We start from the raw sequence: 24,965 nt of genomic DNA, 5'->3' as shown, positions 1-24,965 counted from the left end.
TGCCTATTTATCCCCAGAGGTCTACACTGTTATTTCACAAATAACTACTGTTTCATTCTTAGTGTATCTTTGTTTTTTATTCAAAAGATTGTTTACATAACCTTATATTAGTGCTGTCTGCATCAAAGCCATGAGACAGAATAGATTTGCACTGTTAGGCTGGGTCTTCATTTAACACTGTAATGTATCTTCTTTTTGAACCACAGTAATTAGAAATTCTCCTGCAGGGATCCTGTGGTGCTGTCACCTGTCCCAAACATGAAACTTCTCACACAGTTATTGGATATTACATCAAGCCTTAACACTTTGAATTTAAATACATACTTTATGTTGATTCTTGTCCATAATGCTGCCATTGCACCCGGAAAGAAATGCTGGACACCAAAAAAACTAATCGGTTACTACACGCGATATGTAGCAAGACGTCTGCATACTCGCTTTACCTTTACATTATGGTCTTATTTTCAAAACCCCTCTCAGTGTACCAAAGAAAGCAGGGCTGGGACTTCACAAACTAAGCCGCAGATGAGACGCAATGGAACTTAGTGTGATAAAAAGTTGCCGTTGCATAGTAGCACTTCCCATACATACGTTGCACACATACAGATGGAGCCATCCTCATCTAGCCGTCTGTGAATAGCCATGGTGAGCCATGGCTATCCAATGCATATTGTTCTCAGATGCAATACAATACATAGAACAATGCAGTAGGGGATTAGCAGAGTAATCCCATTACTCACTTAATCCTATCAAAGGGCTAGATGAGGGTGGCTCGGTCTGTGTGTGTATATATATATATATATATATATATATATATATATATATATATATATATATATATATATATATATATATATACACACACACAAATGTCGCACTTCCAAATTGATCAGTGTAATCTAGAAGAGTCGTTTTATCGGTCCCAGGTGTTTAGATCCATATCACTCATGTCTTGAGTTGAAGTTACAGTATATGACACATCGGTAGGTTTTTCTAACCCCCTAAAATGTAATGAGCTACTTTTTATTTTGATTGATTGAAATCACAGTTAATGTGGCCTAAATATAGAGCTTTAGAAAGATATTCGATTGAAAAAATAAGCTCTTTATCCTACTTTAGGCATAATAATAGTTCAACCACTATGTCCCTAACAATCTGCATATCCTGCCGATTAACTGATGCCCTCCATTGAGCCGTAGTTGTCATGTTTTAGTGAGAGTAGAGGTTTAACCGGCTATGGTGCTGTGTGCAGAGCTCTTTACTTAAGTAGTGGTTTTTGAGTCCTTCTTGACATATTCTCCTTATTTTTATATATATTTTACATTAGATTCAGGTAAGACACATAATTTTTAGGGTTGTAATAATTTTTTAAAAATCATGCTGCCTTAGTTTCCCAACTGTCCAAAATATCGAAAAGATACGATTGTAGCAATGTTCTTACTCTCCTGATGTAAATCACAACAAACAAATCAGTAACAGATTATAAATGTATTGTCGATTGTCGAGCTCCCGCCTGCAGCTGGACAATCCATGGCAGTATCTCATGGTCACGCCCCCTTTTCGGTGTTTGGCAGGCGGTACATTGAAATCTTCGTTTAGCCAGCCGAGAACGGGATAGAGTCAGGCCAGCCAGAATTGATCCTTATTAGAAGTTTGCTGGACTACTGTTCTGTTTGTTTGAGTAACTACCATCCTGTATATCACAATTTTGGGAGGCATGAATGGGATCAGTAGTTGGAGGGTATATGGTTTTTTTTAGTGCCATATTGGTGCCTCCAGGTGAGGTGGATTTGAGCATCTGCCATTCTGTGGATCACATTTATGAGCTTTAACCTTTTGAGTGACAAAATCTAAAATAAGTTCTATCAATTCAAATAAAAAATGTTTAAAAAAAAAAAGTTATATCTTCTATATAAAATAAACATTACAGACCAGTATGGTGAATGCAATTGTTTGCTTGGCAATTTTCTCAACTATTTTGATCAATTCACTCGGCACTCAAAGGGTTAATAAGATTAACATCACTTTTTTTATGTTTATGGTTTTTTTTTCTTTCCATCTAAGCATTGTTACCTATAGTATGTTCTCAGCACTTGCAAGATGTTCCTATTCTGGAGGAATTCCGATAGCCTAGCATACTGTTCTAGGTTCCTACAACCATACGTTTTAATCATCATCTTAGTGTTTTCTACCAAAATGCACTGTTGAAACCCTTAACCTGTTGGACATACTATAGGCCATGTCCATTTTTGCCTACATTGCCTTCTGTTTTACGAATAGGTTTTGGAAGGATGGTTAAGTGAAAATGCATATAGATAAACTACAAGTTTATTGAATTCATAGCGCAGATTCCAAAAAGAAAATAAAAAAAACCCCACTGTGGATCTGTTACCTCCGTCTCACCCAGCGTATGCATCGTTTGATCCCAGCGTTTCTCAGATGTGTCCAGAAATGTCACCAAAGGCTTTACTTCCTGATGCCATCTATTCATCTGTACATACTGCTAGCAGTAGGTTTTTTTATTAATATTTAGAAAGTTTGCCTCCAGCAGTACTAAAGTGAGCATCAGAGAAACAACAGTTGTTTACCACGTTTGAACTGAAGGATCTCGCCCCAGAGATATGCTTTCACTTGAAGTGTACATCTTTCAATCTCAGCTCCCAACAAAGAGATGCATGAATAACAATTGTCATCTCTGGGCCGTACCTCTCCAATTATTTATTTGGTTTGTGTCTTCCAAGAAATGCGCATAATGGAGAGAGACACTCAAAGCCCCATTGCTTCTTTTAATGACAGCACGTTCATATGTCTCTGTGACATGCGTGTGTACATAAAGAGAATAGAATAAACAGCCTCCTAAGAGGAAATTGTTAATGGCATTAACCTCCTTTGCTGGGGCATATCCTGAAGCATTTGTAGATGGAGATGTTACAATCATTTTCCACCTCTTTTGTAGCTATTTAAAGCCCTGGTGCTGCCAGATATACCGTGTAGACACCAGTTACTCCTGTACATTGTCACCCATATGAAGGAAGTTAAGTATGTTTGATTTAATGTCACAACCCCAGGCTGCTACTACAGGAATCACGGTAGTAGCTTCCATCACCTTATCTGCTGTCATTATTAGGACAAGAGTTTTTGTCATGTTTCTTACATTGCATATCGGGCTAATGTGCGATAAGAACAGAGGGGTCTTTACAATCATTTTTTTATAATAATTTACAAATGCTGAGCATTCAGAATTCACCCTAAAATTTTTATGTGTGTGTATATGTATGTATGTATGTATGTATGTATGTGTGTGTGCATGTGTGTATGTATATATATGTGTATATATATATATATATATATAACCAGTCGGAAGGAGGCGGCACTCTCACAGACTTGTTCAGTGGTTAAAAGTCCTTTATTTTAGCGGTCCTACGCCGTCACTCTCACTGACCTGAACTTCCGCACCACGTGACCGGGCAGTCTTCTCCGTACCATAGGACAGGGCAGATGCGCGTCATCAACACGGGCCAGGAAGCATCAGCGCCCAGACAATCCGGTTTCTATGAAAACAAAACATTATATATACAAATAAAAGCCATATATATATCCCTTTGAGTGCCAACATCTGTGAGATGTTAAACATATGCGCTAAAAATGCCAGCGTCACTCACATTTGTTATATAAATTCAAATAATTTTTTTTTATGTAAACAAAGATTATATTTCCTATATACGGTAAACATTACAGGTCATTATGATGAATAAAAATGTTTGTGTGGCAATTTTCACACCTATTTTGGCAAATTCACTTGGCACTTAGGGATAATATAACACCAGAATACCCGGAAAGGGGGAACAGGTGATTCTGTCCTCTTCAAAGTTAAACTTTTCTTCTACGTTTCAGGGGTCCACAGACCCTTCTCTCAGGTAGGGTCTGATTTATATGCTCAGCAAATGGACCTGTCATAGACACCCTGTCAGGTATCGGGCTACTATCATCATTAACATATATTCATTACTTTATTTAACCTTTACTTGTGTATGAAGTGTAGTGTAACTGCACATATACGATTTATGTATACTTTTTTTTTTACTTGGCAACATATATGAGAGGAGAACAGAATATTAGTTGAACTCCACAGAATAGTATATAAAACCTATATATGGTACTGTGTATTCAGTTAAACTCATGATGTTTCTAAGAAATGTAATATTGCTTGTTTGTTGCTGCTTCCTATAAACTATTGGCCTAATTCACCTGGGATGGTGTGGGAACTGCCTACGCAAAACTGCGATTACCACTGCCTGATTGACCGGTATAAATGTTTGTGGGAAGGGGTGCGGGCAGTCTGCATTTCTGGAAACTGAGACGTCACCCCTGTTTTTCGGGATTAGCCAAAACTGTGCCGCAAGGTAAAGCGACCATAAACGACCCAACATGATTTACCTATGTTTACTTCTTTGCAACAAAAAAACTAATCCTAAGTAAGTAGTACTAGTCTGTGAACTAATATGCACAATTGAGGCAAAAGTCACGACATTGAGGAAAAAGGTAACATGATGGGAATCAAACCATATAGATATATATGTATTGAGGCGGCACTCGGGTAATAGAAACCGCAGTAGTGGGAAACCTTTAACATTTCGATGTTCATTCATTATCTTCAGTGCCTCTACAGTTACTATGAGAGCATTGGGGTTTTCAAATAACATGAGTGCTGTAATGGTTTGATTTTCTCATTTGAATCACTCTTTATGCACTTATTACAGGTTATTGTACTATACTGGTTCTACATTCATTTGATGACACTTGTATAGCAGTGTGCAGCTGAGTCTGCATATGAAACAGAACTTGTATTAGAAAAGAACCTGAGACTACTACATTTTAGAACTTCATGTACAGATTCAGAGATGTAACATAATTTAATCTCCTGTGTCCTAGTCTTTTTGTGATGTGACAGACACCTTCTTTAGCAAAAAAGACAATGCTAGAAGACTCTTGAGCGACTTGTCATGCCAAGAAGTTTGGGGTGACTGCAGCAAAGAATTATGAGGACACATCTGTAAAGATAAATTCTGCCCAAACCCTATTACAGAGTGTTAGTATAATAGCCCTGAGCCTAGGGCTTGTTGGAAAAACTAATTCTATTCATGTAATATCAGAGTGTAAAGATTGGGGAGGGAAGTTACTCCCAGCCTAGGAGTGTGTTCATTGGGCCCCGTTCACGGAGTAGGTATTTTACAATGAGTTATGATCACTGTAGTGTGTACAACTATAACCTATTGTATAGAAAATCTGATTATTACTTATATATATATATGAACATATAGGTGGAGTATCAGTTATACAAAATGGTCAAAAGCGGATTATTCCGTATTTCTGAATATTTTTATATTTCAATGCTGTATCTTGAGGTATCTTGCATTTATGTTGTACAAACCCATAGAAATACTTGCATATATTTTATTTGTGCATGAAGCAAGGTTTCAAAACATGAAACAAAGTTTGTGTTTGATCTCAGGCACTGAATTTTAATGCCAAGCAATAATTTTCTTGCACATTTTTTGTGCCAGTTACATATTATGTCTCCAGTAGTGCCAGTTACATATCATGTCCACAGTAGTGCCAGTTACAGATGTCCCCAGTAGTGCCAATTAGATGTCCCCAGTAGTACCAGTTAAGGTGTGTACACACTTTTACAATTTAGACTATATTACAATTATGTATACAATTTAGACTATCTGCATACAATTTAGACTATATAGTGCAGATCTGCACTATATAGTCTATGCAGCCAAGACTTTCTGCATGAGATCCAGATAAGATTTTTACTATATAGTCAAAATCTCATCTGGATCACATGCAGATTGTACAAGTGTGTACACACCATTACAGAGGTCTCAGTAGTGCTTTTAGTAAGAAACAAAAATAAAAGTACATTCTGGAATCTATGGTTTTCGTAATACAGGTACAACCCCAATTTTCAGGCAACCGTTGATCCAAAAACTTTTCTAATCCGGACACATCGGGTGCCTGCCGGAAGTAAGTTTTGTTTGCTTTTTAGACATAGTGGGTACTGTGAGAGGGCTTAGAAGTAGTTGCAAGGGCAGTGGGAAGGTTCAGAGAGGTAGTGGGAGGGTATTGGGATGCAGGGGAGGATCAGGTTGCGGGTGGGGGGGGTCATGGTGCGGTATCCAATAATTGCTGCGGGAGGTGGAATGCCATGGGAGCCGGAGAGAAGCTGCGGGTGGTGTGGCGGAGGTGAGAGCCCGGCTGCGGGGATCGCGCTGCTGGGTTATGGTGCTTTAAAATAGTATCACTGATAATCCGGCAATTTCGGTAATCCGGCACAGTGCTGGAACCAACGATGCCAGATAATCGGTGTTCAACCTGTAATTATATACTGGATATCTAGATAAGGGATACTCAACCTGCACAGCCTTTTATTGTTAAGTTTGAACAAGGCACTCGAGCAGATGAGACCATTCCACTACCTTTCCTGTCCAGGTCAATCACATTTACCTTTATGGAAGTGGCAACATAGCTCATTGCTTAGTCCCTGCAGGTGTGAATAGGGCTTGCACGTTAATGGGGATACGGTCATTAGGTCAACATGCAGAAATGTCAAAATGGGTTTAGGTTGACATAGGGTTTTTCACTGGTTTTTTTGAGCCAACATGTGCCGACAGGCGGTATTGCATGCCCTACCATCCACTAGGGTGTGGTGGGAGAATAAATAGTGTGCCATGCGAGGGGGCGAGGTGCTACTGTTCAGTGTTCGTGTGGAAATTTGTGTGAAAAACCCCATGTTGACCTTTTGACTGTCTACCTTGCCCCTGTCGACCTAAACACATGTCGACATTTCTGCATGTCGACCATTCTCTTGTAGACCTAATGACCCATACCCCATTAATGCGTATATGAAATGTTCATTTATGGATCTGATACAATGGTACAGAATTTTCTGTCTCCTCCACTGTCAGATAAAATCCTCCTTGTCCTGTCTGTTTAGAAGATAGCTCTTATTTGAAGCCCTTACGTGGCAGATGTCAGCTGAAAGGGCTGCTTATGGATTATACTGCAGTGTCAAACTCTGTTGGGTAATTTTAGATGAATGTGTCATGTGTGACATGAAAAGATGGCAGGCTGTACATTAGTGATTTCCCCAGTGCTCGGAGGAGGTAGTAATGTGTTGGGAAGTGTTCTGCCTGTGCTGCGTCCGACGTTAGCATTGGGAGAATCTGTTTGGAGAGAAATGACTTTAGTCAGAGAAGAATCCATTTGCAATGTGCGCTTCCTAACATCTTTCAGACAATGCATTGTATTAAAGAGGCATTTTTGATTAATGTTTTATAAACACTTTTCAGCATGACAGCTTAAAGTTCCCCTAAATGCGTGCCTGGTGCTCGCTTTCAAATGCCATCTTATAAAGTCTCATTGGAGCCTGTCAGCCATCGTGGCTCAGGAGTCCCACCTTAAGAGCATTAAAATGAATTTGCTTCATTTATACTGCTTCTGTGATAGCAAGATGAAACAAGCCATAGGCCTGCACTTGCTGAAATGTGTTATCTAGAGTGTTTTTATTCGTGGCTGTTTGTGCTCCTAAGTACTGCAGCGTGCTACTCTACTAGCTAAGACCTGTGAAATATGTGACTGACTTTATTATATCATATTAGTATTGTTGCAGAATGACAGCTTAAGCTGTGTTCATGGATCAACCACTTTCTCTCCAGCTTGAAAAGCTTTAGGGTGGCTTGGAAGGGTGTGGTATGATATGTCACAAATTCATCATGTCATCTTGGGAATGGTGATATAGTCATATTGTCAACCTTGCCCGTTTTGACATTCATCGTGCTTACATGCTCCTGATGGCTGCAGAAGCTTTTGGGTCTCGGCGGTCAAGTGACGGTTTCATCTGCATTAAAACTATAATCCTCAAGCATTCTGGTATTTCTTCCCTATCCCTAATTCCTACAGCTAACTCTCCTGCAATTGTCTGACCCACCCACCTGAAGTCTAACCCTAATATTGACATTTTGAGAATGTGATTTCTTTGCCTGTCAGCATTGTAATATTGTCTAGATCATAACTGTAAACATGGTCATTGCCAACCTTATGACCTGGTTGGAACACCACAGCTAACTAGAAGCTCACAGTTCCTACTACATTTTGTAAAATCCATAGGGCCCAATTAAGGGTTCCAGTCACCTTAGACTAGGCATGTCCAAACTATGGCCCTCCAACTGTTGTAAAACTAGAGGTTCCATCATGCCTTGCCACAGTTTTGCTATTATGGAATGTTAAAACTATGGCAAGGCATGCTGGGATGTGTAGTTTCATAACAGCTAGAGGGCCATAGTTTGGACATGCCTGCCTTAAGGCTGTTAGTGATTAGCCCCGATCCCCTATCCCCGGTGTTTAGGTTTACATTCCGAAACAAATCCACTACAAATATCATTCACTTTTGTTGTTTTTACATGCACTGATATTCAATGTGGTCATTGAATAATAATTAGAATTACTTGCATTGCTCCTATAATACTTTTAAAACTCAGAGTATCTTGTATGCTCCCCACAGGTGTTAAATACAACACATTATATTATGTGCTCACATCATTACAGTCAACATATTATATTATGTCTTCCCTGCTCCTCCTGCGCACACCCCTATTATCACTATTAAGGGTCAGTTCAATTAGACACATCTAAGTCGTGCCCGTAAGTACCACAGTTATGGTACCAATTGGGCTTGTGGGGGAGTTGTTCAGTTGCTGTTATTGACAACTGCAACTTGTCCACTTCGCATAAAATTGTATTGACCTCTTTAATTACTTTGAGTTGTTGATTTTGTTTGTAATCATAAAGCACATGGTAACTTACATCAAGCGTGAAGCCACAATACCCCTCCTGTGCACTCTAGGGTGAGCTGTGAAGTCATGGTACCTCTTTCCTGTTCTCCTGCATACTGTAACATACTTGCAGGAATTTGGAAGCCCTCCGTGACACAACAGATGCACCAGGGACCTGGGTTACATAACTAAATAGCTCGGCTGCTGTACCATGATGATGTAAAAAGGAGACCACTGTTGCCTCCCAAGATCTTTCGCCTTAGACTGCAGCCACTTACCCTCAGCCACTGACCCCCTCTAGGTCACGACACTCTAAGGAAGTTTAATTAAATACAGTGGTTTCTGCAAATTCATCAATAATGATGGATTTCTACCTGTAATTGCGTTACAAAAGGAAAAGCGTTGAAAATCTCATTTAAATCTCCTACAATATGGAGCTATATTTTCCAAATTTTTAAACTATTTTTCTTCACAGTTTTTCTATAAATGTCTTCTTTCAGGAACTGCCTCCTATTGTCATTATCTATTTGTGGGTGAAAGGGTCACTATAGTGAGGTTTTCGTTCGTTCAATTATGAAATGGAAAATTAAACAAAATTGCATGGTATTTAAAATTGCTAGTAAAAAGTACATCGTATAGAGTACAAGACTTTTTATTTGCAGTCGGCATTGTACCTAGAAGTGAAAATAATGGTATCAAAGGGATTATTTTAATGTTAGATTTATAAATAGACATACTGAACGTTGTAGACTAATTCTGTCACTGTTGAGTGGTCCATACAGTACCACCTCTATTTCCGTAATAGAATGTTTTTGTCTTTAGGAATTCCTATGCTGAAGATCGTGTTTGCAGGATACGAGCATCTTTCATTAATATCTGTTCCCTTGTTGATTTATCACCCGGCTCAAATTCTTCTTGGAAGTGTATTAGTGCCAACGATAAAATCTTGGATGGTTTCCAGGCTAAAGGTAATCAGTATGACTTGGTTTTTAATCACAACGTTGAGCTCTGTTTCAGTTTATTTAATGCAGTGGTTCTTGTTTTGTTGCAGGTGGTTTTAATAAATAAAAAAAACTTCTTGGTCTTTATGTAAAGAAAAAAACATGTTTAATGATTAAAACCACCTCCGGAAACATTGATCCCTTTTTACATGCATTATGCTTGCATGAAAATAAGTTAAGTGTTTAATAACAAGTTAATTTTTTACTGATGATCAAAGATGCAGATCTGCACTAAAAATCAGAAGTCATACATACCCTGAAGAAGGCACATAGTTCCACAGCAGAGGCTGGGGTATCTGTGCATGGGACCACAATAACGCCGTGCACTTCATAGAGTTGGACTTTATGGAAGAGCATCCAGAAAAAAGCCATTATTAGTGTTAAAATAAGAAGGCACGTTTTGAGTTTGCCAAAAGTCATGTGGGCAACTCCCCAAATGTATTGAGGAAGGTGCTCTGGTCAGATGAGACTAAAATTTTACTTTTCCGCAACCAAGGAAAACGCTATGTCTAGCACAAACTCAACACCATCCCATCACCCCAAGAACACCATCCCCAGAGTGAAACCTAATGGTGCCAGCATCATGCTGTGGGGATGTTTTTCAGCAGCAGGGACTGGGAAAGTGAGTCGAGGGAAAGCTGGATGGTGCTAACTACAGGGATATTCTTGAGCAAAACCTGTTTGTCTGCCTGTGATTTGACTGGGGTGGAGGTTCACCTTCCAGCAGGACAATAACCCGAAGCATACTGCTAAAGCAACACTCAAGTGTTTTAAGGGGAAACCTTTAAATGTGTTGGAATGGCCTAGTCAAAGCCCAGATCTCCATCCAATTGAGAATCTGTGGTCAGACTTGAAGATTGCTGTTCACAAGCGGAAACCATTCAACATGAAGGAGCTGGAACAGTTTTGTCTTGAGGAATGGCCAAAAATCCCAGTGGCAAGCTCATAGAGACTTATCCAAAATTACTTGTAGCCGTAATGGCCACAAAAGGTGGCTCTATAAAGTACTGACTTTGGGGGGGTAGATACTTATGCACACTGAAGTTTTATGTTATTTTGTCCTATTTGTTTTTTTTTATAAAAAAATAAAATAAAACATCTTCAAAGTTGTAGGCATGTTCTGTGAATGAAACAATCCATTTTAATACCAGGTTCTGAGGCAAAAAAACATGAGAAATGTTAAGGGGGGGAAATACTTTTACAAGGCACTGTATAGCAAAAATCGGACTTGAAGAATCCTAACCATGATTGGATTCAATCTTAAATTTACCATACATGATTATATATGTACAGGGCCTGGATCAGAGCCTTTCCCACAATGCATTCACAATGCATGCTTGAATAATAGATACGTCTCTGAGAGATGTGCACAGTCAACCTTCTTAATGCAGCCACACTGCATATGTACTTCCCATTGTGAATGTACTGGTCACCATTATCAACCTGTATTTACACTTGTGCTAATTATGGTACAAAAATCTTTCTAAAATCTGATGGTTCTCTGCATACCCTTGTTTTTAAAACAGCCCACAATTCTATCTTCACCCATTGCACACTTATGTGCAAGTGGGGAGATCTGAGCTCAAGGTGGACAGAAACTTTGGACTCACGTGGAATGTAAAAGAAAACTCACAGCTGTGATTGTGATTTTGATTGAGTAGCTCGCACAGCAATGTTTAATTATTATAGCTAGATGGGCGGATAAAGATAGTTACAGTAGATAGATACAACTTTAACTTTAGTTCGAATTCTACCTCTACTACTTAGGGAATATTCAATACATTATAATAGACTTGTTTCATATAAGATTAATCACGTTACATACTTGCATTTGATGTCACTTTATCATAAATAATGTAAATGAATAAATGCTCATCACACGGGGATACAGATTTTATTATTTTTTATTGTCATTCTTTTTATCCATCCACTTTGTCCCTTTTCTGTAATTTGACTTTAAGATTACATATTATAGAACACCCCCACTATGGAATAATACATTTATTAAGGATTAAAACTAAAATTAATTCTGATAAGTTAGGCCTCACCAAAGGAAAATAAAGTGCTGGGCGGTGGTAAATTATTGTTCATATCCAGAACTACATTACCTATTGTAACTGAATAAGTTCATTAAACCATGATAACTATACAGATCTTTTTTTTTTTTTTTCCTAAAACAATAACTTGCACTTGAGCGGAGGAGATGGCTTTTAATTTATTAAATGAGCTCTTTGAGAAATCTTTTGATGCTTTCAAAGTGAGTGTGGAAAAAAGTAAAATGTCTCTTTAAATAGTTTCTTTGCTTTAGATGCAGAAGAAAATGTCATGAAATCTATTTTACGTTCCTCAGTAATTAAGTCAATCATGAAAAATTCTTTGCTGTCATATTGTTATATTGTTTTGCCCCCTGTGGCTTTTAGAAAACAACGTTGACACCTATTTCTACTGCTAATGTGGGACTGGTGTTAAATATTTAGAGCCTTGAATTCTGCATTTCTACTTCTGGAGTGTGACTGAAATCTCAAAGCAGTAGAAGTCTTTGTACAAAGAAATTTTATAGTATAAATGTTTACTAAAGTTAGACTTTATCAGGAAAGGATACTGTTTTTATTTTGCATTACACAAGTCTATTCTAAAAGTGCTATTACATAAACATCATCTTCTTTGAATTGAATAAATTTTGTCTGTAGAGCCACCACACTCACCTTTTTCTAGATATTATGCATGCAATCCCGGATAACGGCTGTCGATCCCTACCGACAGCCGTGATCCTGGTCCGTTTGCGGTTTGCCCAACAGCAAATCGGCAGGCGGGATTCAATGTCCCGCCTGCCGATTGGCAGAAATGGGGCGTGTCCATGAAAACAGCCGTGGATTGTCGATCTACAGCTCAGATCGTGACAATCCACGGGAGATATTGACAGAACGTGCCTGACCGCTTTTAAAGTTGGGCTCGTTTTGCCGTCGTCAAAGATAGCATTGAATAGGGCCCCGCCACTATTTCCACTGTCGGGAATACCGTCGGAGGAATGCATACCCCCCTATGAATGTTAAAGACAAACATCGTTACTATTGCGGAGATAAAACCATGGGCTTCGCTCTTGTATCCCAAATCCCATCACACCATCCATCACTGATGGTTTTGCAGTATTTGGTTTTTAGTGGATTCATGGTTTGAAATGGTGGAATATGGGTAAACCATAGGCACATTGGCATTATCTAGATTATATAGAATATATTTGTTTGAAAAGGGTTTTGTATATGACCATTATGTCATGTAATATATTGTATATGTCCATTATCGATAGGAGACGTACTTTGACCATATAATTATACTTGTAGGCTTGGTGTATTGAATTTATAATTGATGTAATATTGTTATATATACTATATCGACATGTACATTTCTGAAATGTTTCTTTCTTTGTTCCAGGCACTGAAATTAACAAGACAACCAAAGGTCCCATTATAACGGCAAGAGAAAGGAGTGTAAATATGTACAATAATGTACATACAGACATCAGACAAAAGACTTGTCTGGGAATGTTTGCTTCAATGCATATTTTATTTTTTTAAATAAAGATCTAAGTGCCTTATAGATGCATTTGGTGAATACTTAGTTTGAAAAAAGAAGCCATGTTGATGTCCTAACTCATCTCTTTGTATTTTTTTTTAATTTGGGAAATAAAGATCTCAAGAGCCTTTTGTTTCTTTCTATTTTAGTTTATACAGTCCTAGATTGCTTTCTGTAGAATTTAGATACATAAAATCTACGGCAGATAAGAACCACTTGCCCCTTCTAGTCTGCCCTAAACACATGTACTGTACATGTTACTGTACATGTATGCACTAGGGTTAATTTGTGGGAGGTCGGTGAGCCAGACCTCTGTCCTCACTTGTGTATCTAACTGCCTTTCTACCATATCATTGTAGGTTTTCGATTGCTTCCTAAATCTTAATGTGCAAAGGTATGTTGTAGTACATCTAAAACCATAGCATTCAGATGTGTCCTCCTACATTTAGTCTCATACAACATGCATCGCAAGATGTGTGACGTTTGTGAAAATTGGGAGTTTGACTGATGGCTCACTAACTCCTCTTCAGACGTACCTCAGAAATAAAACATGGAGGTGGAGATATTCCATAGCGTAAAACATTTATTAGAAAACAAATTTGTATAAAAAACACACAAAGCCTGGTACCGTATATGGCCTTATACACAAGACAAGTGGGTCAGCATAAAGGCGATTGGATGTGGTTTCTGTAGCACCTCCAATGGTCCCCAAAAAGCCAAGTGTACAGTCCAATGTGCAGCTACCAGGTCCTCCACACCACCAGAGCATTTTAACCTTGTTCTAATAAATGTAACAGGTTTACGCTATGGAAAATTCCCACCTCCATTTTTTATTTCTTAGGTGCATTTGAAGAGAAGTTGGTGAAAATTGGGTGTTTAACCCCTTATTAAGCTGTTTTATCTGACCTGAGTGGGGCCTTACAAGGATACAGAGGATTGATCATTGTTGAGCAACAGTTAGAGTACCTAAATCTGCACCATGAAATTTGTGTATATATGTCTCTGAGGTATTTCTGGCCTAAAGAAATATTGACTGGACGAATTCACTCACCATACAAGATCTTCATATTAGAACATTCCTACATTGCATTTATCCCAATAGGAAAAGCGGGTTCCCGTTTTTCTGTATTTTTTTGTATGTCTATTGTCAGGTGGTGATACTGAGGGCACCCAGCTGCATCTCTATGAAGCACAAATACACTGTTCATTGTTGTTCTATATGATATGTCTGACTGCCATTGTATCTGCATATGAAAACTGTATGGTAGCATTTTGTATGCAGATGCAACCACATTCAAACACACATAAAATAGGCATGGCACATATCAATTTAATTAGGAAGGTCTGCTTGTGAATATTATATGCATATTGATGCAAGTAAGATTACATCTTACAGGAAAAGGTCACACAAAAAGATGCTTATAGCTACCGAGTCACTCCACAGCATGGCGCATTCAGAAGGGCTGTTTAATGCACAAGGAGGCTAGATGTATGTGGACACATCTGGACAAGCATACAAGCAAAGGAAAGCAACAGTGTAAAAAACACAGTTGTCCTATATAACGGACTGTCAGAAGATATATGGTGACAGATTTAGAGTCAGAATTTCTTATCAGTGATGCTATGCAGAGGGGAAGATGGGTCCATATCCATCTCGAGCCGCGACCATTTTGAAACTAAAAATGTAAACTCCCTAGGATTTATTCAGAATGCACTGAGAAGCTTACGACGGTGAAATGTGAAGACAAAATTAACCTATTATCAAACTGATTACAAGGCAAAGATTATACATGATAAATGCATAACATTAATTAACAAATAATTGCTGGAAGGCATGACACGCCCCATCTGGTATCACTGATACTGGTTTTTAAACTATTTAAAAAAAAAAGTATGAATAAGATCAGTTCAGATACTGGTCTAATGCTGCTTTCACATTGCAAAAACCTGCTTTCAACCCAATTTTCTAAACATTTCTTAAAACTGGTCAAAAGCCAGTTAAACCCCTTTCATATTGCATGATGTAAAGGTATATTGCAGTTTAAATACCGTTTTGTACCTTTCAGATTCAACCCGTTTCACCCATAGAAAGCCATACAATGTCATTTTAAATGTTTTTTTCCTGCTTGTGGGCGGGGAGCAAGTGTGGTTATCATTTGTAGCAAATACCGTTTCTGAGCTGTTCAAACTGCAGGGAAAACGGCTCAAACGTGTAGGATCCTGCTTTTAACACGTGTCAAAATACCGGTTTTCTGTAACCGGTAAATTGACAATGTAGCTTTCACATTGCAGCTGGAACCGTTTTAAAGCACTAAAAAAAACGGCAATATACCGTGTTACAGCTGCAATGTGAAAGGGGTATTAGAAACAACTTAGTGTCTCCTTGCTTGCAGATCTTGAATCTTACTAACCTTCCCATGCTTTTTTGGGAATGTTTTTATGACCAGGCCACACATTACATTGCGATTGGCAATCTCTGATGGGTATAATATCACCAGTTTTTGAGTTATGATTGGCAACTTGCCACCTGTTCCTTGACTGCAAGTTTGGGATACAGTATGTTATCTGTTCCACCAGCAAGGCTTTGAAATTGTCTCCACTTACATTTGAATAAGTATTTGGTGTTGAACTCTCCAGAAGGAGCATAGATTGTCTTGGTCTTCTGGGTCATTAGGAGCTGTCAAAGGTCTGGCATTGACAAAAACTTAGACTTCAGCCATGATTTTTGAATCTTGTAAGTCTTGCATTTCCTACTTGCAGGAAAATTGAATCAATTATTCAATCAATCAACTATTCTGTGGCTTATGCTCTTTAACAGATCCCTTTCATATAAGAAGAATGAGTCCATATACAACCTTGCTCACTAAGGTATCTCTCCACACCTTTAAAGTTGATGTTCAAACAAATTTGTAAATCTTTTGCTGCTTCAATAATGTAAGTAGATGTGTTTTAAAGGGCCACTGATTGCAATGAAGCACCTAAGACAGTGGTTTTCAACCTCTGTGCTGTCTCCCTGAAGCGGACACGGACAGGGTTGCCGTACCCTGTGTATGAGACGCTCGTGCATCTCAGGCAGATGGATTGTGAGATGCGGCTGTTTTGCAGACCCGTGTGATGCGGCTGTTTTGCCGAGCAATCTCCGTCCACCCTGACGCGCCGGAAAGCAGTGTCTGATGCTAGAGAGGCGAAACGCGCTTCATCAGCATCAAACACTACTAGCCGGCGCAGGAGGGTCAGTGTGGACGGAGATTGCTCGGCAAAACAGCCGCATCTCACACGGGTCTGCTACCTTGACAGAAAACCCCTGACGGACACCTGAAACACCCCTGTCTGCACCTACTGCCACTCCAGGCACCCAGAAAGGTACCAAACCACTCTCTCATTGGAGACCTGCACGCTGACTTTCCATGCTCTGTCTTGGGACAACAGGGAAGCCTGCGGCATTTAACTGTAACAGCAGAAGCGGTCACTTAACTCTTTCTGCTGAATAAGTTACGGGACCTACCTCTCTCATTACTGAGTCCGCTGCTGGAGCATGACTCACTAACAGCAGAAGGCAGTAGTCCATTGTCACAGCACCTTTCTGTTACTATCTATACTGCTATTAACATTGCATTTACCTATACTCCTTGTTTTCTACTCTGACACTCCTCCAACTGCCTAAAAACGAAATAGCAAAATACTGTGCACTGCCATTTATAGCAACAGGTAAGAAAGTACATCCTGACAACTAAAGGAGTGTTAACCCCTGCCTATATTTCTATGACCCTGCAGTCCAATCAGAAACCCTCTCATCTTTAGTCCTATGCACGTTTGCATGACTAATAGAAAGCAGAAACTCTGATTGATACTAAAAGGGCCAGGTTTATGCACAGGAGAAATTTTCTTAGTGAAACACAGTCCCGACGAACAACAGACCAACTGACTTAACTATTGTATGACATTTCCTGGCAAGGGGTAAAATAGAAGGTATACACAGACAGATACTGCTATCACCTTATGTCAAGCCGACCAATAGCAGGTCATAGACCCTAGTGTCACTTGCACAGATACATTGCTGAATACTAGTGACTCACTGACTGCAATCTGCACAGACACACTGTAGAGCACAAGCGACTGATTGACTGTTCAAAATATACCTGTGAAGAGAACAGGAACACACCAGCCAGCACCAGTGATTTTTTTGCCTGTCTGGGTCTGTTCCCTGTTTTCTGCAACTTAGAATACATATCAATAATTTTCAGAACTGGCTACCCAACAGTGATTAGTGGCCAAGTCTGTGATCTGCTATAGACTTAAGTGTATTTTGTTGGGCACAGACACATTGTGGAATACAAGAGATTGATTGATTGTGCAAAAAATAAATTTTTGGCAGAACAAGAACACACTATTGAGCACGAATGAGGTTTTGATTGTGATCCCCTTCTGTGACAAAGAATATATGCCTGTTGCCGTTGCTTGAGTGTTATCTGTTTCCTATAACTAGGAATATATGCTAGTGATCCTCAGAATACTGAGAAAACTGAAGTAACAAGTAGATGGTAACAAAGAATAAGACATTGTTGCAACATTTATGAAAACACGCTAAATATTGCAAAGTGCCAACAGTACCTTCAGTCAATTGGTACAATCTGCTGTCATAGTCATTTATCTAGGGCCGGATTTGTGCCTAGGCCCGTGAGGCACGGGCCTCAGGGCGGCACCAATCAAGGGCGGCACAGCAGGCTGATGTTCTTTTAAATAGCAGCATGGCAGAGCGGGTGGGCAGCGGCAAGTGACAAGCGGCGCCGCCGCCGACATGATTCATCATATGTCGGCGGCAGTGCCGCTCTCGTCACCCGCCGCTGGGTGAGCTGAATTGCTCTGGCTCACTGCCGCCGGGAGGGAAAGCGGCTAGGCTGAGCAGCGCGAACTGCACATAAAGTTAATTCACCCTCCGGGTCCTCCATACAGTGAGCAGTCCAGACTGCTTTACATTTTTTTGAGGTGGGCTACAGTAAAATCTGTATGTAATCTAGATACTATATATATATCTATATATATATATATATAGATATATATAGCTATATATAGATAGATAGAGATATATATATATATATATATATATATATATATATATATTTATACCGTAATAATGATTATATTAAAATAGGGGGGGGGGGGGCGGCCAAAAAATTTGTTCCTAGGGGCGGCCTGACCCCTAAATTCGCCCCTGCATTTATCTGTTGTAGTGAGACCCTGAATGTACAACATCTGACACTTCAACAATAGCAGTCTCCTCCGCGGAGGAAATTCACCCTTATTAATTAAATTTAGAATCCTCCATTACTAATGAGGGATACACCCCTCAAATTACCTAAGACCGGATTCTACTCAAATAAACTTTTGCCTCCAAAGGACCCCCAGACCACAGAGCTTCGGCCATACTGGGGAAACATTGTTTCATTAAAAAAAAAAAAACAGAGGGGAACAACCCTTTCTACCAACAAGTACATACCCCAGTGCATAGCATATATTACGAAGGCTCACTGCAAATGGGAGATAGGAAGGTTTCAATCAATTTAATTTAATCCTATTTTATACGACAGGCCTATTTGTCCCATCTATCTTAAATAAAAATAAAATTAAAGTATTAGTAGACATCCCTGTTGATTTGCTGGTGGCCCTATTCCACTATTTCACTGGAAAATGATTTATTGGTAATAACTATTGGGTCACATTCTGATAGCCGCTAAGGCCACTATTGCTCAGATGTGGATACCTAGTATAAAGATTTTTGAGGGGAAAAAAATCCATAAACATTACCTATGTGAAACTGCAAATTGTAGCTGATACTCCTCTGCATCATCCTTCCACGTGAAGTGTTTTCAATGGGGTAAGTACAGAGATGAGCAAAAGCAGTCCTCTTATTCAAACCTTCAACGAGATCTCTCCATTCTATATTTCCCACTTTCTGATCCTATTGTTTAACTGTAATCAGTTTATGTACTGTTATGTACTGTTGAATACCATATGGCTTTATTTGTATATGTCCTGTCTGGCAACCCCTTTACCCTCTCACTACTTCATTTTTTTGTTTCCGCTTTTTGCTATTGATTTGAGTTTAATCAAATTTATTATTAAAAAAAAATCTGGCTATAAACTTGTTACTTTTTCATCTAGAATTGCTTAATGTTTGAAAGCTTTATCTGGCTTGCTTTTGGGAGACACCGTCTAAACAGACTGTAGAGCAACATCTGCCATTTTTTTTCATCTTTGCAAACTTTAGTATATTGTGAAGTGATCTCTGGTGTGACTGCAATAGTATCCCTTTCCTCTACATTGTGCTCCGCGCCATGCTCTGTCACTGTGGCTTTATGTTCTTGGCGAGGTTAGATGTGGAAGAGCAGCACTTGTAGCAGATGCTGTTTTAAGAAGCCTTTGCTTTGTCCATGAACTTCACTCTGAAGGTTCTGCATTTCATGAGAGGATGATGCTTACAATGCAGAGGATACTTCTTGGCAGGATCTTTGGGGGGGTATGCAATCCTCCGCCCCTATTTCCGATGAGGGAAAAAGCGGCGGCACCCTACTCAATGCTGTCTTTACCGACAGCATTGAAGAGGCATCACGGCAGAACGAGACCAACTTTTAAAGCTGTCGGCCTGTTTTGTAACGGACGTGGATTGTGGTGATCCCGGCCATATATTGCCAATCCATGGGCGTTTACATGGACATGCCCCCTTTTTGCCATTGGGCAGGCAGGACATTGAATCCTACCTGCCGATTTACTGTTGTGCAAGCCGCAAACGGGCCAGGATCACAGCTGTCGGGAGGGACCGACAGCCGTGATCATGGATTGCAAACCCCCCTTTATCTCTCATTTTTTGGTGAGTAGAGCTTGCAGTAATGTTTGAGGGATCTGAATAATCTTGTAAATTGCGACTGACATTTTGTGGATGTTAGGTTCTAGTTACGCCCCTGGAAGTGGGCTAATGTATATAAAGGAGGCCACACACGCACCGATGCGGGCGGTGCGATGCTGTACGATGGGGTGCACGCTCCCGCGGCACCACGTTGTACAGTACAAAAAGTATGTGCTGCACATACTTTTTGTACTAGCTTTTTCTAGCACAGCATCGCATCGCATCGCCTGCACATCATATGCACAAGGCATACGATGCGATGCTATGTGTGCTAGTTAAGCCCACAACGCACGCCGGGATCGGTGCGTGTGTGGGCTGCATAAGGCCTGATTCAGAGCAGATTTCTGCAGGTCTCATTCTGTGAGATCACACGCAGTGCTGCAAGCCACAGCAGGATTTAAAAGCTGCAACTGCTTAGGGGTGGAGCAGGACAAGGCAGCATTACAGATAAGGGGGGTAATCAGCCCTCTTTTCTGGGCATGCTTAAGCTAATGACTGTGTCCTTGAGTGGGATGCTGTCATTAGGTCAACATGGTCAAAAGGTTTACCTCAATTGGTCAACATACATTAGGTCAACATGGTCAAAAGGTTGACATAAGAAAAAGGTCAACATGGAAGAATGTCTGCATAGTGCTGGGCACATCGAATGATGTGGAACATGTACACAGATCTAAGGTTGCTCAGATCAACCTTAGATCTGTGCACATTCTGATGAAAGTGGGCAGGCAGCTGACATCCAGTGATGTCAGCTGCCCGCCCCCCGCATCTGCGTCATCGCTCCATTAGCATGAGAACGCCCAGTATTCTGATTACAGTTTCTTTGCTGAATAAGGTCCATAGTGTACATGACTTTGGTGACCGCATAGAAAATAACATTAACCCTTTCACTGGTAATCCCGAGAATTTCCCGGGCTATGCCTTAATGCTCAGGCTGGCAAGCCTGGAAAATTCTCTGGATTGCCAGTTATTAGTGCCGGCTCCCTCTCCACCACCGTGCCCCGGGCTCACACACACACACACACACCCCCCCGGCTGTTGCATTACAGCCTGCGGTGCTGGCTTATGACAAGCCAGGTTGCCGCATGTAGGGACAGGGCCAGGCAACAGCTGGCTGATGGTTCAGCGGTGCTGCCCGGACCCGGGGACACAGTGGTGGGGTTTTTTTTAGGGAGTGCTCCCCAGAAAAGTCTCACCCAGTGGGGAGCACTCCCTAAAAAAAAAAAACACCACTGAAGGGGTTAATAGGAAAGCCAACGAAAAGAATATCATTCTATTAAATTGCTGTGTGAAATATGGCTATGGGTGCCAGGCTTTCTATTACATGAAGCCATTTCCAACGTCTCTGCCTGTGACATGTCTCTCGTGTACTTCATGCACACAGCAAGGTGCCATCCTTTTGGTAGGATGTGAAAGGCATAAATTATTTGTGGTGCTTCATTTGCGTGCCTTGACATTACCATCTAACATAACACTCGTGTTACTTCTTGTCACAGAGGAATCACAATTCATTTTTGAAGAGACTTATTTTTTAGCAGAAGTGGACTTTCCAACGACATACTGTAGCGACTACAAACATCATAATATTTATCTTTTATCCCATCAGGGCACATTCAAATCCTAGTGATGGAATTAATAAGTAAAGGCGACACATTGCTGTGCATTCATAGTGCGTAAGGTGGATAAAAGAATACCTGGTTATATTAGGTGTCAGCACTGGAGCTTAATAGTGATGACATTAGCAAACATGCCAATCAGAAACAACGTAGAAAATATATTTTCAAGTAATTTTTAGCCATACAGGACCAAGTATACAAGGACAATGTAACTGTGGGCCTAATTTAGACCAGATTGGAGGACAAATGTGTTCTAAAAATGGATAAAACCATGCTGCACTGCAGGTGGGGCAGATGTAACATGTGCAGAGAGTTATTTTGTTTCTGTAAAAGGGAATATACTCACTGGTTTCTTTTTACACATTTCCTTTGAACACATAATCTAACACACTCTCTGCACATGTTACTTCTGCCCCACCTGCAGTGCAGCATGATTTTGTCCATTTTGAGAACACCTTTGACCTGCAATCATGTCTGCATTAAGCCCTATGTGCTTGCAACACGTAGATTATGCCCCCAACTCTAAATAGATTCCCTTTATTAGAAAGTTTTGTAATGTCTTACAATCCTGCCTATCGGGCCAATTACTCCTTCTAGGAGACTTTAATATGGTTGTTGACCTGAGTGTAGATAAATCGACAAGTGATTACTCCACGGCTTTCCATCGTATTATCCATGAATATGAGTTATATGATATGGTGCAAGTGGTCACAGGTGCAGGAACTGGAGCGTGCAGGTGGTCACAGGTGCAGGAACTGGAGCACGCAGGTGCAAGTGGTCACAGGTGCAGGGACTGGAGCATGCAGGTGGTCACAGGTGCAGGAACTGGAGCACGCAGGTGCAAGTGGTCACAGGTGCAGGAACTGGAGCACGCAGGTGGTCACAGGTGCAGGAACTGGAGCACGCAGGTGGTCACAGGTGCAGGAACTGGAGCACGCAGGTGGTCCCAGGTGCAGGAACTGGAGCACACAGGTGCAGGTGAACGCTGGTGCAGGTACTAGAAATCACAGGAGCTGCAGCCAGGGTGGTTCAGAACTAGGGAGCCTGTCCAGGGAGAGCTCCTTTAGCATGGAGCTTAGAAGCGACGATGCACAAGCAATGTGTTCATGCAGAGCTGAGAGGATATCCCCTCAGAGCAGCACTGATTGGGCAGCCGGGTGATTGGGAATGACAACACCTGGAACAGTCTCTGGATGAGGCTAACAGGGAACTTGCATGAATCCATTCATCAGGTAATTACAGAGTTAATGGCTGATTCGGAACTCACCCAGGTTCTCATTACTAGCACAGGCTCAGATCACATGGTAGTCTTGTTGCAGCAGGCTGAGATACACAAGACTGACAGGCTGATATGACAGGACAAATGCACAGAGTTCTGGCAGGATTGTGACCGGTTTCACTTGGCGAAGCTAAAGCTGATGGCCACCTCCAGTCATGTAACCAACTCCAGTCCCATTTCTCCCTGTCACATAGGGACATCTATAAATTTTCACAAATCCCCTATTGGCTACACAGTGTAACGCAACCCCCTCATAAAATTGTTGCAACTCCAAATTACAGTACATACAAGATTTATTGCATAGAGATGATAGTAAAGGAGGAATTGGTAGTGGTATAACTCCATCATAGATCTCTACTCTCTTCCTATGTGTGACTTAATGGGTACTGTGATCACACAGTATAATTCTGTGTTTGCACAATACCTGTGTTTTAACTGAATAAAATCAGCCTAAAAATGCCAATGAATAAATTTGCCGTAATCAACTTTTAACTTTGATTTGGGATTTGTTACACCATTGAGTGCGCCCCTAACAAAAAATCTGCTTTTTTCGCTATTACTGCCCTCTGTATAGATTGCAAGCTCTCATGGGCAAAGTCATCTATGGCATTTGTCATGTGTCTGCACACTATCCACATCTCTGTACTGTACATCCTGTCATGTCTGAATTAGTTTGCACTTTATAGCTTTGATAACAACCCTAAATATTCCATACTCCACTTTTTCTTAATTTAATGCAGGACTGATATATGAATTTAATCATTCAGAGGTAGCATAAGAATCTGTTTGTCAAATAGAGTATGAGAAAAACTAATTTTAAAGGGGTTCCAGACATAAGAATTGCAAGTTTCTTTTTTCTAAATTCTTTATTTTCCGTCACCATTTTCAAAGAATCCTAACATATATAACATTATGGAAGCAATGGTAAACAGTAATATGTAAGCTCCAAATATGTTAAAGTTTTAAGCATCAGTCTACAATAAGAAACATTGGCAACAGAACTTAGTCAATAAGGGAAAGGAGAAAATGGATAAATTGAGCGGATAGAGCAGACAAAAGAGAGTGGAGAGAAATTAAGAGTAGAAGAACCACCTATAAAAATAGTTATATGACATTTATTCATACAATGAAACACATAATAAATAAGAATTCTCACAAACATAAAAAAACAATACTAAATGTTTAAAAACAATTCTTGGATATCAGAATCTCCTAAATCCATGAATTGTTTTTCAACATTTAGTATTGTTTTTTATGTTTGTGAGAATTTCATTTTATGAATAAATGGGTACTTATGTAGTATCTGGGCTGCCGATTTTTTGATTGTATGCCTTAAGTTAAGGCATACAATCAGATGCGATGCAATGCGATATCGCATCGCACACGACCATATCGCATGCGATGCGATGCGATGACCCGATATTTCCATAGGATTCAATGTTAAAATGGACTGAGTCCATTTTAACATGGAATTCAATAGGAAAAAGGGGTCCTTTTCATACCCCTACTATCCAAGTGGGCATGGAGTTGGATATAAACCTGTGGCGAGCGTAGCGAGCCACCGAGCCCGAAGCGTGGCGAGCGAACGGTATTCTGTGTCCCCTCGCGGGGCTCGCCACGCTTCGGGCTCGCTACGCTCGCCACAGGTTTATATCCAACTCCATGCCCACTTGGATAGTAGGGGTATGAAAAGGACCCCTTTTCCCATTGAATTCCATGTTAAAATGAACTCAGTCCATTTTAACATTGAATCCT

General features: G+C 40.2%; 1 protein-coding gene across 2 annotated transcripts in view; it reads left to right on the top strand.

Annotated features, from left to right (window-relative positions):
• SLC10A7 (solute carrier family 10 member 7) overlaps positions 1 to 13,542 on the top strand; it is a 240,436-nt gene extending 226,894 nt beyond the window's left edge. For both annotated transcript variants that reach the window (XM_083171239.1, XM_083171237.1), the window contains exons 11-12: positions 9,663 to 9,808; positions 13,274 to 13,542. In XM_083171239.1, coding sequence (XP_083027365.1) covers positions 9,663 to 9,808; positions 13,274 to 13,312 — 185 coding nt within the window. In that variant the 3' untranslated portion in view covers positions 13,313 to 13,542. The remainder of the gene's footprint in view (positions 1 to 9,662; positions 9,809 to 13,273) is intronic.
• The last annotated feature ends 11,423 nt before the right edge of the window (positions 13,543 to 24,965 follow it).

This window comes from Crinia signifera, chromosome 1, assembly GCF_055691185.1.
Source record: "Crinia signifera chromosome 1, ASM5569118v1, whole genome shotgun sequence".
In the NCBI taxonomy this organism is placed as follows: domain Eukaryota; kingdom Metazoa; phylum Chordata; class Amphibia; order Anura; family Myobatrachidae; genus Crinia; species Crinia signifera.
The sequence above is the reverse complement of the archived record's forward strand: the minus strand, read 5'-3'. Positions and strand labels throughout refer to the sequence as shown.